General features: G+C 32.9%; 1 protein-coding gene across 1 annotated transcript; it reads right to left on the bottom strand.

Moving 5' to 3' along the window:
- Nucleotides 1-6,081: 6,081 nt before the first annotated feature.
- Nucleotides 6,082-12,498, bottom strand: LOC107623793 (uncharacterized). Its single transcript, XM_016326167.3, has 10 exons — nt 12,276-12,498; nt 11,458-12,161; nt 10,355-11,271; nt 8,813-9,113; nt 7,658-7,888; nt 7,386-7,559; nt 7,096-7,296; nt 6,877-6,990; nt 6,208-6,560; nt 6,082-6,125 (listed from the first exon to the last, which is right to left on the bottom strand). Exons 2-9 carry the CDS (start codon nt 12,124-12,126, stop codon nt 6,228-6,230), a joined length of 2,940 nt encoding a protein of 979 aa, XP_016181653.1. The 5' UTR covers nt 12,127-12,161; nt 12,276-12,498; the 3' UTR covers nt 6,082-6,125; nt 6,208-6,227.
- Between the last annotated feature and the right edge of the window lie 2,974 nt (nt 12,499-15,472).

Genomic DNA, 15,472 nt, shown 5'->3' with positions numbered 1-15,472 from the left:
CATGTGTGCTTATTATCTTCTCGCAACCTGGCGTTTGCGAGATTACTAGCTCAAATTATTCGATTAAAAGCACAATTTCCAGAAAACCCAATTAAAGCAATTCGTCTTGATAATGCTGGTGAATTTACTTCCCAAGCTTTTGATGCTTATTGTATGGCTAATGGAATAAGTGTTGAACATCCAGTAGCTTATGTTCACACACAAAATGGATTAGCAGAATCACTTATTAAGCGTCTCCAATTAATTGCTAGACCCTTGCTTATGAGAACAAATCTCCCAACCTCGGTTTGGGGGCATGCAGTTTTACATGCTGCAGCACTTATTCGTTTGAGGCCAACGAGTTACCATCAGTTCTCTCCTATGCAATTAGCTTTTGGCCAGCAGCCAAATGTTTCCCATTTAAGAATATTTGGGTGTGCGATATATGTTCCCATTGCGCCACCTAATCGCACCAAAATGGGACCCCAAAGAAAATTGGGGATATATGTTGGATATGACTCTCCCTCTATAGTGAGGTATCTTGAGATACAAACTGGTGATGTGTTTAAAGCCCGGTTTGCGGATTGTCATTTTGATGAATCAAAATTTCCAACATTAGGGGGAGAGAATAAGTTTCCTGAAAAGGAACTTAATTGGAATGCATCATCATTGATGCATTTAGATCCTCGATCAGGGCAATGTGAACTGGAAGTTCAAAAGATTATACATTTGCAAAGAATAGCAAATGAATTGCCTGATGCATTTTCCGATACAAAGAGGATAACCAAGTCGTATATACCAGCGGAAAATGCCCCAATTCGAATTGATGTCCCAGTAGGACAAGTAGCCACTGAAGCAAATTCACGCCAGAAGCGTGGCAGGGCGGAAAATGCCCCAATTCGAATTGATGTCCCAGTTGGACAAACTGCCACTGAAGCAAATACACGCCAGAAGCGTGGTAGGCCTGTCGGTTCCAAAGATAAAAATCCTCGAAAGAGAAAAGAGGTAAATACGATTCCTGTTGAAAAAGACATAGTAAAGACACCTGCAGTTGTCCAAAATTTTGATATAACGCCAGAAGACGTTCAGGTACCTGAAAATTGTGAAAATGACGAGATCTCGATAAATTATGTCTTTACAGGAGAGAAATTGGACCGAAATAAGACAATTGTCAATGAAATATTTGCATATAACGTGGCATTAGATATCATGCATGAAAGTAAGGATCTTGAGCCAAGATCAGTTGAAGAATGTCGACAAAGAAATGATTGGCCAAAATGGGAAGCAGCCATGAAGGCTGAATTAGACTCACTTGCAAAACGTGAAGTCTTTGGACCTGTAGTCCGTACACCAGAAGATGTAAAACCTGTTGGATACAAATGGGTATTTGTGAGAAAACGAAATGAGAAAAATGAAGTTGTGCGCTACAAAGCCCGACTTGTAGCACAAGGTTTTTCACAAAGGCCCGGTATAGATTATGAAGAAACGTATTCCCCCGTAGTGGATGCGATAACCTTGCGTTATTTGGTCAGCCTATCTGCATATCATAAACTGCATATGCATTTAATGGATGTGGTAACAGCCTATTTATACGGCTCATTAGATCGTGATATCTATATGAAAGTCCCCGAAGGACTAAAGATATCTAAACCATCCAATGAATATTCGCAAGGGTTATACTCAGTCAAATTGCAAAGATCTTTATATGGTCTAAAGCAATCTGGACGAATGTGGTATAATCGTCTTACTGAGTATCTGGCCAAAAACGGTTTCAAGAATGATGATATATGCCCGTGTGTTTTCATAAAGAAAACTGCTTCTGGATTCATTATAATTGCTGTGTACGTTGATGATTTAAATATCATTGGGACTCCTGAAGAGATTCCAACAATTATAAAAATTCTAAAGGAAGAGTTTGAGATGAAAGATCTTGGAAAGACTAAGTTTTGTCTCGGCCTGCAGATCGAGCATATAAAAGACGGGATCTTTATTCATCAAACAACATACACAGAAAAGATCTTGAAAAGATTTTACATGGATAAGTCACATCCATTAAGTACCCCAATGATTGTAAGATCTTTAGATGTGAAAAAGGATCAATTCCGTCCTAAAGAAGAAAATGAAGATATCCTTGGTCCTGAAGTACCATATCTTAGTGCCATTGGAGCGCTAATGTATCTTGCTAATAATACGCGACCTGACATATCATTTGCTGTGAATTTACTAGCAAGATATAGTTCCTCTCCAACCAGAAGACATTGGAGTGGAATCAAACAAATCTTTCGATATCTTCATGGGACGGTTGATATGGGTTTGTTTTATCCCTATGGATCCAAGTCACAATTAGTTGGCTATGCAGATGCTGGATACTTGTCTGATCCACATAAAGGGAGATCTCAAACAGGATACCTGTTCACATATGGTGGTACAGCTATATCTTGGAGGTCCATGAAACAGACGATTGCTGCAACATCCTCTAATCATGCTGAAATACTGGCGATTCATGAAGCTAGTCGCGAGTGTTTTTGGCTGAGGAGTCTGATTCAATATATTCTATCATCATGTGGACTGATTGATCATAAGATAGCTCCAACTGTCCTGTTTGAAGATAATACAGCATGCATTGCTCAACTTAAGGGTGGATACATCAAAGGTGATAGAACAAAGCATATTTTTCCCAAATTCTTCTTCACTCATGACCTTCAAAATCAAGGGACAATTGATGTCCAACAGATCCGTTCAAGTGACAATCTGGCAGATTTATTCACAAAGTCACTCCCAAAATCCTCCTTTGAAAGATTGGTACATGAGATTGGGATGCGCCGATTTCGAGACATTAAATGATGTCGGCAAGAGGGGGAGACTGTACTCTTTTTTCCTTGGTCAGGTTTTTTTCCCATTGGGTTTTTCTTGACAAGGTTTTTAATGAGGCAGTCCCCATCACAAAGGATTTTGTACTCTTTTTCCTTCACTAAAGTTTTTTTTCCCATTGGGTTTTCTTTAGTAAGGTTTTAACGAGGCATAATCCTAAATGGTCATCCAAGGGGGAGTGTTGTGATAAGGATACTTTATCATACCTTACGTGGATGACCATTTTCCATGATATATAGTTTCTCAAGAATGACTTCATTTAATATGAAGTTGAAAAAGTTACCTAATGTACGTGTATAAATAGAGGCTTAAGCCTCTAACAATTACACACAAGCAATAATACAAATACAAAATCTTCTCTTTCTTTCTACGTACAAAAGTTCTTTTCTATTCATATATTACAACAACAACAGAATAAATATATTATCCTTCCTTCCTTCTCATACAAATAAATCCTCTTTTATGTTACAATCAAATACCCTTCTCCTTATATTACTATTACAATTCTTCCTCTTCTTTTATTTTATAAGTATTTTAAATTCTATTTTCTATTACTCTTTACATATAATATTAATAGCAATATTAACCATCTTTATTATATTGAGATAGTATCAAATGCAAATCTCTCTCTCTTTATTTTTAATATTTTTTCTTATCTTTGTATATATATACACATTACAACATATAATATTATTATATATATATAAATTATTATTGGGCTAATTATTTTAATACTAGAGTCTTCTATTTATACATCTCTATTATATATATCTTTTATTTCACAATATCTACAACTTCGTTCATTAATAGATTCTTCAAGAGCATTTCTTGATGATCAATGAGACAATGAGTAATTGAGTACAACCACAATATTTAGTATTTACTTAATTCAATTACCATGTTATACACATTTCTTCTTCTTTTAGAATTGATGATACGTGCTTCAAATGTTCGTGATATGAAGAGTTCAAGAGTTATTTAGAAGATATTTTAGTTTACATTTTTAGAATATTTTATTTAATATATTTTGATTTTGTTTATTTAATTACTAGATTGGGCCTTATGTTTATGGGCTTTAGGGTTTTCTTTATTTTAACCTAATAAGAGGTTATAAATACCTCCTTAGCTATTGTAGTCGTAGAATAGAATTTTTAGAGGTTTCTAAACCCCTTTTTGGTTTCGTGATGAAACCATGGTGTGGACAATTGAGGTTGAGGAGTCCCTCTCTTGTTGCATCGGGGAATTGGTTAGAAGGTTGAGAAGTCCCTTCGAATCAATTTCCAAACCATGGCGTTGACAAGTTAGGTTGAGGAGTCCCTTTCTTGTTGCGTCAAGAAATTGGGTAGAAGTAGAGTGATTCTCTTTGTACTCAATTTCAATTTATCATTTTTGTTTCTATTTCAATTTTAATGTATCTTTTTATTCAGTTTGAATTCTTGTCTTTATGTTATCTATTATTTCCGTATCATTTGGTATCAGAGCTCAGGTATTAGATTAATTCTTATTAATCTATATTTGTTCTTCTTTTATCATAAAAAAAAGAGTCCAGTGTTTGTCGCATCTTTCATTTTGTTCTTGTGTTCTTGTTTTCGTTTCATTATTTAAAAAAAAAAAAAGAAGAAGAAGAATAAAGTGAAAAAAAACAAAAAAAAGAAGAAAAAAATCAAAAAAAAAAAAAAGAAATTATCTTCCTTATAATTATTGTCCTTTTCATATATTATTTTTTTTTTCACCTACAAGATTCGAGGACGAATCTTTTTTGAAGAGGAGGAGAATGATACGTGCTTCAAATGTTCGTGATATGAAGAGTTCAAGAGTTATTTAGAAGATATTTTAGTTTACATTTTTAGAATATTTTATTTAATTACTAGATTGGGCCTTATGTTTATGAGCTTTAGGGTTTTCTTTGTTTTAACCTAATAAGAGGTTATAAATACCTCCTTAGCTATTGTAGTCGTAGAATAGAATTTTTAGAGGTTTCTAAACCCCTTTTTGGTTTCGTGATGAAACCATGGTGTGGACAATTGAGGTTGAGGAGTCCCTCTCTTGTTGCATCGGGGAATTGGTTAGAAGGTTGAGAAGTCCCTTCGAATCAATTTCCAAACCATGGCGTTGACAAGTTAGGTTGAGGAGTCCCTTTCTTGTTGCGTCAAGAAATTGGGTAGAAGTAGAGTGATTCTCTTTGTACTCAATTTCAATCTATCATTTTTGTTTCTATTTCAATTTTAATGTATCTTTTTATTCAGTTTGAATTCTTGTCTTTATGTTATCTATTATTTCCGTATCATTATAAGGATTCAAACTGAATAAAAAGATACATTAAAATTGAAATAGAAACAAAAATGATAGATTGAAATTGAGTACAAAGAGAATCACTCTACTTCTACCCAATTTCTTGACGCAACAAGAAAGGGACTCCTCAACCTAACTTGTCAACGCCATGGTTTGGAAATTGATTCGAAGGGACTCCTCAACCTTCTAACCAATTCCCCGATACAACAAGAGAGGGACTCCTCAACCTCAATTGTCCACACCATGGTTTCATCACGAAACCAAAAAGGGGTTTAGAAACCTCTAAAAATTCTATTCTACGACTACAATAGCTAAGGAGGTATTTATAACCTCTTATTAGGTTAAAACAAAGAAAACCCTAAAGCCCATAAACATAAGGCCCAATCTAGTAATTAAATAAACAAAATCAAAATACATTAAATAAAATATTCTAAAAATGTAAACTAAAATATCTTCTAAATAACTCTTGAACTCTTCATATCACGAACATTTGAAGCACGTATCAATTGATATATATAGTTGTTGATATAGTATTTTTGCTCTTTTTTCATACGCATCTCTAATGTTGTTAACATATATTTCTCATCTCATCTGGATTCAAAAACAGCAAAATATGCAACATATATAACCTCCAATATTTGCCATATTTGCTATCACCAAATGAATGTCTAGCTACCCTCTCATCTAGGTCGTGTCACAATTTGGGATTAAGTTCCTCTTAACTAAAAAAGATTAGTAAAATAAAAAATTGAGAGTCTAATTATTTTTAAATTAAAATAGTAAAATCTACCCATAATAAAATTATAAATTTAATAATGGCTAATCATTTATTTTATTATTTTATAAATCTCTTTTTGTTTATTTATAAATATACAGGTCATTCTAATATAGTCATATACTTGGATAGTTATGATAGTTATATTTTTTTTAAAAATATTACTACAAAAAAGTTTTTACCTAACTATAAAAAAATATAATTTTAACTTTAACAATATTTACATAATCACCGAAATTTAAGCATATTAAAATTTGCCAACATAAAAAGCTAGTTTATGGCGAGCATGCAAGCGAAGACTATTTAATATTTATTCACTATTCAACCAAATATCCCTGAGGAGTTCATATCTAACTGGAGATTCATCTTTTGACTTCAAGTTCGGTTTAGCTGAAACTTGTGATGAGGACAAGGAACCACTGAAGAAGAATATTGAGGATAGTGGGCATTTCAATTCTTCGAGCTCATCGTCACTGGTGTTTGATTTACTTACAACACAAGATCTACTTCTTCTCAACTGAGATTTGTTTCCAAAGTCCCCAACAATGCTTGCAATGGAAGTTGCCGGTGGAGGCAAATATATAATTGGAGCTGCAATGCATGGGTAGTTTAGGACAGATTCGTTTCCTTCCTGTGTATCACTCTGCATCAAATTTAAAATGAAAAATTGTAGATCATAAATCATTCAACATTGTATATAAAACAGCCATACATATTATGAGTATAGTATGTTGAAAGTTGGAACAACCTAATTAGTATAATGTTATGTATGTGTACTTAATATAAGGTAATTAAGAATATGAATTATAACTCTTAATCATTTTTCATATATGGATATTCAAAAATGTTATGTATATAAAAAGATCAGCTGTTAAATCAGACATTATATATTTGTATATACGTAATATGGTTTATATATATAATGAGACTAAAATTAAGTGCATGTTAAATTAACTAACCTCTGAATTTAGAGCATCAAAAACAGTAGGGGGAACTGGATCAGTGCAAAACTCATCTGGCACAAAACTGTCTAGAATCTTCTTAATAAGTGTTGCACTAAACATTGGGCATACCTTAGCAAGAAAGAAACCTTTTAGTGTGAAGAATAATTAAACAATTTCATGGTAAGTTGGTAAGTAACTGAATGAATGAAGGGAGGTTCAATGTGATTTGCAAACCTCTTTCCTAACTGATGCACTTAACAACATGTCCTTAGGAAGCATTAGAAGGTCACTAAGTGCATTAAGAAGATTGAAGGACTTGAAAGATGTAATTTGTCTCTCATTATTCTTTTCATTGTCATCTTTTTCCTTTACTGAATCGTCGTCGTCATCATCCATGCCGAATAGGTCAGTCAACCATCTAGACCATGTCCCAATCTGTAGGAATCAATTTCATTTCTTAAAAATTATAGAAAAAATGGCAAAAAAAATGGCTATTTATCATTTACAGGAACCAAAGAACTTACCACAGTTTTTAAGTGTGCACCAGCTCCAAAGCTTGATTTCCCAGGTGGAATGGGAAGAACCTTTGGATCAGTAATGGGATCCGATAGAGGATCAGTTGGGATTTCATCATAAGACTTGCGAAGAATTGCATTGAACATAGCCACATCTAATCTTGCCACGCATTGCTCCATTATCTACATCAACATAGTTATGCATTCTTCTCATTAAGGAAAAGATGATAACAAAAATGTGGAACAAAAAGAAAGAAGGTTTTGTGGAGACAGAGACTAACCAATCTATGGATTATAGGCAAACAACCACACTCATGCCCTGCAGATCGAATAGGACAGAGCCTTTCACAGGTTTCCTTGAATGCTTTCTTCCAAATATCAAGTGGCAAGTTCCCCTCCCCTTTCTCTTTCTCATATGAGTTAGATTTTCCTCTCTTGTTTTTTCTTGAGGCAGAATTCACTTCCTTTTGTGCCAATTTTGCAGCAATAGGTTGCATATGTGGAGTCAGAGTCTGGATAAGAAAAATAAGGTTAAATATGTTAGATTGAAAGGTAAAATATGTTATATAGATCATAGCCATAAAAGAGGGGTGCTAGGGGACAGCAACTTTTGTGATTTATAGCCATCAAAAGTGATTTTAATGGTGTGAGATTTCATTCAATAGCTCACTTTTCTTTGCTGGTTACATGCTAGCTAGAATTTAATAAAGTTGCTGCCCCTATACTTTTCCGCCATAAAATTTCTCATTAATTCAACATCGTTTGATAGACTTTGTAAAAGTGAACTATTTTAACTCATTTTATAATGTTGTCTATTTTTCTTTTTTACATAATTTTGGGCAAAACGATGTACATGATATGTAGCTAATAGAAAATTAGAAACTGACATTTTATACATAGTTATTGATGTAATTATATTAATTGAAAGTGTAACTTCACCACCTTTTATGTAAAGAGTATTACATTATAAGAAAAGTTAGAAGATGAAATCCGAACCGGTCTTATATATGGATGACCAAAATCACCACAAAAAATAACTTTTTCAAAATTGGTCAATGTGACCTTTTAATGACTTTTAGATGAAACACTCAAATTAATCTTTAATATATTTCAGATCAAACACTTTAATTCTTAATAAATTTTTATTATTTTAGAAGTTCCAAAAAAACTTATGATATTTTTTAAATACCTAATTCTCTTATAATAAAATTTATTCATCCAACATGTATATTAAAAATTTTATTAAAAGTGATCTAGAAAATAACTTATCCACCAATCAGTAAGAGACTTTAGAGTAATAAAAAGTAGTTAAAAACTATAATGTCCAATTAAAAATTCGGTAAATGAACAAATATATATAATTGGTACAAAATTTCACCATGCATTGCAGCATTAAGGTTATTGGAGGCGAAAGAAAAGATAAGATCAGCATTTACCTGCCACCAAATAGATTCAACAATGCGAGAGAAGATCCAAACTTCCACTTTTTCCAGTGCTGATATGAACACCTGTGGATCCTCCCAGTTACCAAAACTTGCATAGCCTATTGCTCTATGTTCATTTTTTGCAGGGTGGTATCCCTTCAATCTTGCAGCCGTGGAGGTTATCTTGCCGTACAAGTCACCGTTGTATTTCCTTCCGCGGATAACTCCAGAATTATTTGATTGAACTGAATCTTTGATGGATTGGTTTATAATTGTTCTCAACACTATAGTATTAGACAACCAAAATGTTAACCTGTACCCAGATGAAACAAGAGTTCAATTAGTTGCCACAATTTATGAGTCAGCTGCATGATACTCTGAGACCTGTTAGGCTAGTGAATACTAGAGAGGATAGGGTCGTGTGGAAATTTGATAGGCTTGGTATTTTTTCGACTAACTCATTTGTACAGGTGCTACAAGAAGGAGTGCTATCTGAGGAGGTCTCCAGCTACAGCTTCACAAAGACGGTCTGGAAAGGGTTAGTTCCACCAAGAGTAGAGCTTTTTGTTTGGTTCGTCTTGGTGGGCAGGGTGAATACCAAGGACCGGCTGAGTAGATTCGGGATTATTAGCCAGGACGATACGAGGTGTATTTTATGCACGAAGGATGTAGAGCAGGTCAATCACTTGTTTCTTGGATGTGATTTTGCTTGGCAGGTGTGGAATGCTTGGGTATCTGTCTTTGGCCGACTATGGACTTTTCCGAGGATGATGAAGGACCACTTTCTAAGTTGGACAGAGGGCCTGCGTGGGAAAGAGGCTCGCCATCAGCGTATGAGGTGCTTCTGTGCGATCATCTGGCACATTTGGATGGAGAGAAATAGGAGGATTTTTAAGAATCAAACTAAAGGCGTAGAAGAAATTATCCATATGACCAGGCTCAGCTATAACGAGTGGCGAGGTGAACTTTCCAACTGTTGCTGATGGCTAAGCCAGAGACGACATGCGAGTTTACTCTTTGGTTGTTGGTTTTTCTAGAGTGGTTCCTTTTATTTGTTTTCTTTGTCGCTCAATGCTCCACCTAGTGTGTTGAGCTCCCTTACTTTCAAAAAAAAAAAACTATAGCAGCAAAATATTCATTCTTATTTGGATTAACTACTTTGTTGGTTCCTATAGTTTTATCAAATTTGTAATTAGGTCTTTATACTTTTACAAAATAGGTCCTTTTCATATTAAAAATGTTAAAATTAATAGAATATTTCTCCCAAAAATTATCTAATCAAAGATCTAATTAAATTCTTAATTATAGATACATTTCATATGTGAAAAAATTTCAGTTAACTCTAATATTTTTTTCACTAGGAAGGATCTAATTATAAAATTGAAAGCAGTATAGAGACCTAATTGAAAAAAAAAAAGTATAGAGACCTAATTGAAAATTCAATAAAATTATAAGGACCACCAAAGTATTTAAACTTTCTTATTTTGGTTCAGGATAGTTAGGTCAACTGATAGATTAATGAAAAATGAAATAATAAATAATCCTAAAAAATACCTTGGGACATCATTTCCACAAGCCTTCACAACAAGTACTAATCCAGAAACAGAACTTTTAGCAGCACCAGATCTTGTTCCTTGAATATTTTCTTTGCAAGCATGAAGATACAGCCTGGAAAGGCGCCGAGCCGGCGCATGGACCTTACTCATGGAGTTTCCATGCTCAGCAACCACTGAATACAAAGCAGCCTCAATAGCAGCTGCTTCTCTTAACTCTCCTTCAAGCTTCTTTATCTTCATTTCCAAGTGCTCCATTTTTCCATCTAAACCACCATTTCTTGTTGCTTTTGAATAAACCTTTCGGACATTCCCTCCATTATTTCTTGAATCTCCAAGACCACCATTTTCCTTTACTTCAACATAGTGATTTGTACCAAACAATCCAGTTTTCCAAGCTGAGTCTGCTGGCGATTGCGCAAGCTGCAAGATCTTTAGTCTGTCAGTAGAATCCTTAGTACTATCAAATGAGACTTGATCTTTGGGACCTTGTGCTACCAATTGTTCATCTCCTTTCTCATATCTCCCATTTAATTTCTCATTGCTTTCACAATTATCACAGTTTTCATAGCTAGGATTCTCGCCTTTGTAAACACTACTACTTTGAGATAATGTGTTCCCTGAATTAATAATGATAGAAGCATTTTCTTTGCTCTTCCTTTGAACACCTGCAGCTACCTTTTCATGAACATTCTGATCCAAATTTTCATTTTCACTGTTTCTTGTCCTGCTTTTAGAATTCAGATCAAAACTAAAAACTAAAGATGAGGATGAAGAATCTGAATCAGCACGTGCCAGAACACGTTCTTGAGTTGATAGTGAATTAAGGTTAAGAGAGTGAGATATGGAAGCATCAGAAGCCAAGGAATTCTTCTTCTCATACATACTTGTATTGTAAATTTGTCTATCTGCCCCATTCTGCCAAATCAAATTTCAATTATTATGTTACAAAATTGAAAAACATTTTTGAATTATATTAAATGTACACTAAAATCAGTTAATATATAATATACATTAAAATTTAAAATATATATTAAAAATAAATTAAATTACACGTATATTTATACACAAATCTATGGTAACTGCGGGAAAAGTCGCACGTACCTTTTCCGATGAATGTGAGGAGTGTTCATCGTCATCATCATCAGTGAAAGAAGCAATCTCAGCTTCCTCGGCATATTCTTCACTAATCAAATCCGAAACAGAGCCTCCACCATTACTATTGTTTCTTTCCTTGCAATCCTCTGTAGAAAACCTGTCCTTCAAGGAAGAGCTACCGCGACTCTTTTCTACTCGCTGAATCTTAACAAACAGCAATGGCGGATCTGTGTTTCTGTAGCTCCTCTTGCAGTTCATAGGCACAGTAACTTCGAATCTCTCCTTATGCATCACAAAATTTGCCAAGTCTATGGTTCCAGATGCCAACAACTGTGACTTTTCGCGTCGCGGTTCGTACAAGTTCAGGTCCAAGAGATTCTTCTGGAACACGTCAGCATCACCGCCTCTAAGAGCCACGTCCCTTAACAACGTAACAGAAAGCTTAACCGACTCGTTGAATTCGATTTTGCCTTCGCCGATAACGGAACCGAGTGAAGGAGAAACGAGTTTGGTACAACCGGATGAAGATTCTCCATTCTTCCACTGAATGAGTACGGAACGAAGGGATCTTAGAGATTGTGTTGGAGGCCATGGCTTAATCTCCTTAAGATGAATGAGGTAATCAATTTGAATGTTTCCACTTCTTCTGTTCTTAGCTTTCATGCCTAGAACCATGGCTTATTATGTCAAGTAATCACTAGCACTCTGATCTGATGAAAAAATCGCCATGAGAACTATCAATACATGAAACAATTTACAAGAAATATAATGTTCTTAACATTTTTTTTAAACAGAAGAGCGAGTAGAGTTTTTATATATTTTACCAGGAAAAAAGAGTTGGTGGTGGTAGAATCAGAAAGCTTGCCATAACTGACACGTGAGTGCAGGTGCATTCTATGGTATTTTATCTTTTTCTGTTTTGTTCATACATTCTTGACTCTATTTCACTTTCCCTTTTTCAATTTTACCTGCAACTTCTAAGGCGCACCACTTAGCTTCTATATATACACACACTAATGTTTGTTTGGTGTATAACATGCATACCATGATGCAAAGCAAAGAGACATTTGTGCATTTGGTAGTGCTAACAAAGAAAAAGATAAAATTTAAAATTAAAAATATTACCTAGCGAATAAGGTGGAAACTCAGCTGCTGTCAATTTCACGTAAAGTTGATAGCTGAGAGACATGAGATGATTTGATTGATCTGACTAAATTTTGATATAATGGTTCTCAACTATCAACTTTATGTAAAGTCAACTACACCTGAGTTTCTACCTTTATATATTTTTACCATAATTTTATACACATAAATCAATACAGTTTGTACTAGTATTTTTTCAGATTTTACATACATAAATTAATAAAATTTATTTAATAAAAATAATTTAGTATTTGTGCTGACTAAATAATAGTCAAAAATACTAAAAGTTATTGATCTCTAAAAATTATTAATTATCTAAAATGTTTAAAATTAAAATACAAAACATCTTAAGAGAAGGACACTAAAATTTCTGAAATTGAAATACATAGTACATATTTGATATTTATGTTCAATATTTTTTTGTTAATATAATATGTTACTCTGCGAACATTATTTTAGTTTGAAAAAAAGGAATGGTTTGGCAAATTTTGTTGGCCAAGAACATGATATATTATTTGGTAGATGACAAAACCACTTCGTTTGGTGTAAACTATGAAATCACCACGTTCCAAGATGTTGATACCTCGCCAGAAATTATGTGGACCTACAATATAAAGTAATGCTATTTATGTATTGGAAGTAGAATTTTTCTTGAATGTAGACATTAAACATAAGGGTATTTTCTCATTATTTATCTTTACAATGTCGTCCCTCCTCATTTTTTTATGAAGCTTATCATCTACTTCAACATACTTATAAAAAAAACATGAGAGTTGTACTATATGCTAATTTTAGAGCATATTTTTTTCCACAGTTTTACTCTATGCTAATTGCAATGGATCATGCTATGAGAGTTGCTTTAATTTGGTGACTCAGTTAGACTTGGATTTGTTGAAGTTACAGAAGATTGGTGGTATTGGTTACTCTACTAAACAAGGATAACCGCGCGTGAATAACACGCCACCACTCACACGCACCCAATATGCGTCGTTTACACACAATGGTTGTCTTTGACAACAGCAATACACCCATAGTTTACTCGTCTTGCCAACCAATTTAGGTTTGACCGAGTAATCAATTCACTTATTTGCTTAAATAAATGTTAGAAGTTAAAATTTTATTTTATATATATAATAATTTATTGACTACTAACAGACGAATTAATTATTGATTTGTCGGATTGAAAAATAACGTAAGCAATAAAAAGATGTGCATTATTTTGCCATGATTATGTTTTTTTGTGTCCATAATAATCTTGTCAACCTAACTAATATTGTTGAGAAATATGATGATAGTTTAAATGTTTTGTTATAGTTAATATGTATTTTAATGGTATATGTTAATGTTATTGTTAGTAAAAGTTTTTGAATTTTTTATTTTAATTAATAAACAATAAATACATTGAAATTTTAAATTGTATATCTTATTCATACAATTTTTTTTTAATTAATAGCATTAACATTAAGACATATATTAGCTAAATCTTATTTTTATCATTTTAAATGGAGTGTTTTGTTTCGGTGAGTTAAAAATAGTTATGAATTAATTATTATAACATTTTGTTATGTCTAGCCTTTTTTCAACATGATATTTTTATTTATTATAATTTAATCGTATATATGTAAACTTACATATTTTGTTCTTATAATAAATTGTTTAAAATGTAATATTATAACTCATTTAACAAATTATAATTAACAAAATTAAACAATTTCAAATCATTAGACAATAGACAGTAACCACTAATCACGATAACCATAGTTACCTACAGAACCCATCAATAAAAATGGCCACTTTAACTTATGACGATGATAGAGTAGCCATGGTGGATTAGCCATATAGAAACTTTAGCTTCAATATACTTTATTTATTATTGTCTAGTGGCTTAATATGTGCTAAGTTATTTTTTATTTTTTAATTCATCACATAACAGTTTTAAAAAAAGGTACAATGATATTAAAAGAGACTATTTTCTGCTGTGGGAAAAAAAATTACATAATTACTTTGGAAATTGATGGAATAAAAAACCTATTTCATACTCAATCTTCTTTTATACACAATAGATGAAAGAATTTACATAAATCTCTAGTCTTTAAATTGAAATTTTCTATATTTAACATATTCACAATAACAAGCTAAGCGCTCTTACAGAATACTTGTTAATTAAACATTTTGCGGTTTTCATTTTGATATATTTTGAAGCAAATAACAAACTATTTTCCAAAACCAAAAATAAACTATTTTGAAACTATTAACTTGCAAAAGCTGCATTATCCAAACTATAGAAAACAAATAGTAGACAATCATTAAATGATAGTTTGATCCTAAGTTGAAGTACATGTTTAATTGTTTTGTTAGAGAATATATATTATTCTCTCTTCCAAAACTAATGATCGCAACTAACTATATTTTGAGACACAGATGCCATGAATCATATATTATATTCAACATAAATAAAAATAATATATATATATTGAGATAACAACCTAGCTACAAGCTTGGCCTAGCTAGGCAATGGTTCTTAAAAAATTTAGATCTGAAATTATGCTTAAGAAATAATGTGAGGGGTTGGGATGTCCACTTCAAGATTGAAGTTATAAGAAATATTTCTTTTAAGTAATTTAATTAAAGATGGAATACATCTGTCTGAAATTAAAATAGGATTTGACATGTCTCCTTTCCTAATTAAGTTGACAATACATTGAACTATTTCAGTATTTCCTTTGGTTAATTGAGTTTTATGCTCAGGAAACAATAGCACAAGAATGAGGTTCATCTTATGAAATAGGAATTTTCTTTGTGCTTGAACTACACTTTTTTCCATTTTGCTTCAACTTTAACAACAAAAGTTTTTTGTTCCCTTCAACGATAGCCTAGC

This window comes from Arachis ipaensis, chromosome B10, assembly GCF_059453495.1.
Source record: "Arachis ipaensis isolate K30076 ecotype BB chromosome B10, ASM5945349v1, whole genome shotgun sequence".
In the NCBI taxonomy this organism is placed as follows: Eukaryota; Viridiplantae; Streptophyta; class Magnoliopsida; order Fabales; family Fabaceae; genus Arachis; species Arachis ipaensis.
The sequence above is the reverse complement of the archived record's forward strand: the minus strand, read 5'-3'. Positions and strand labels throughout refer to the sequence as shown.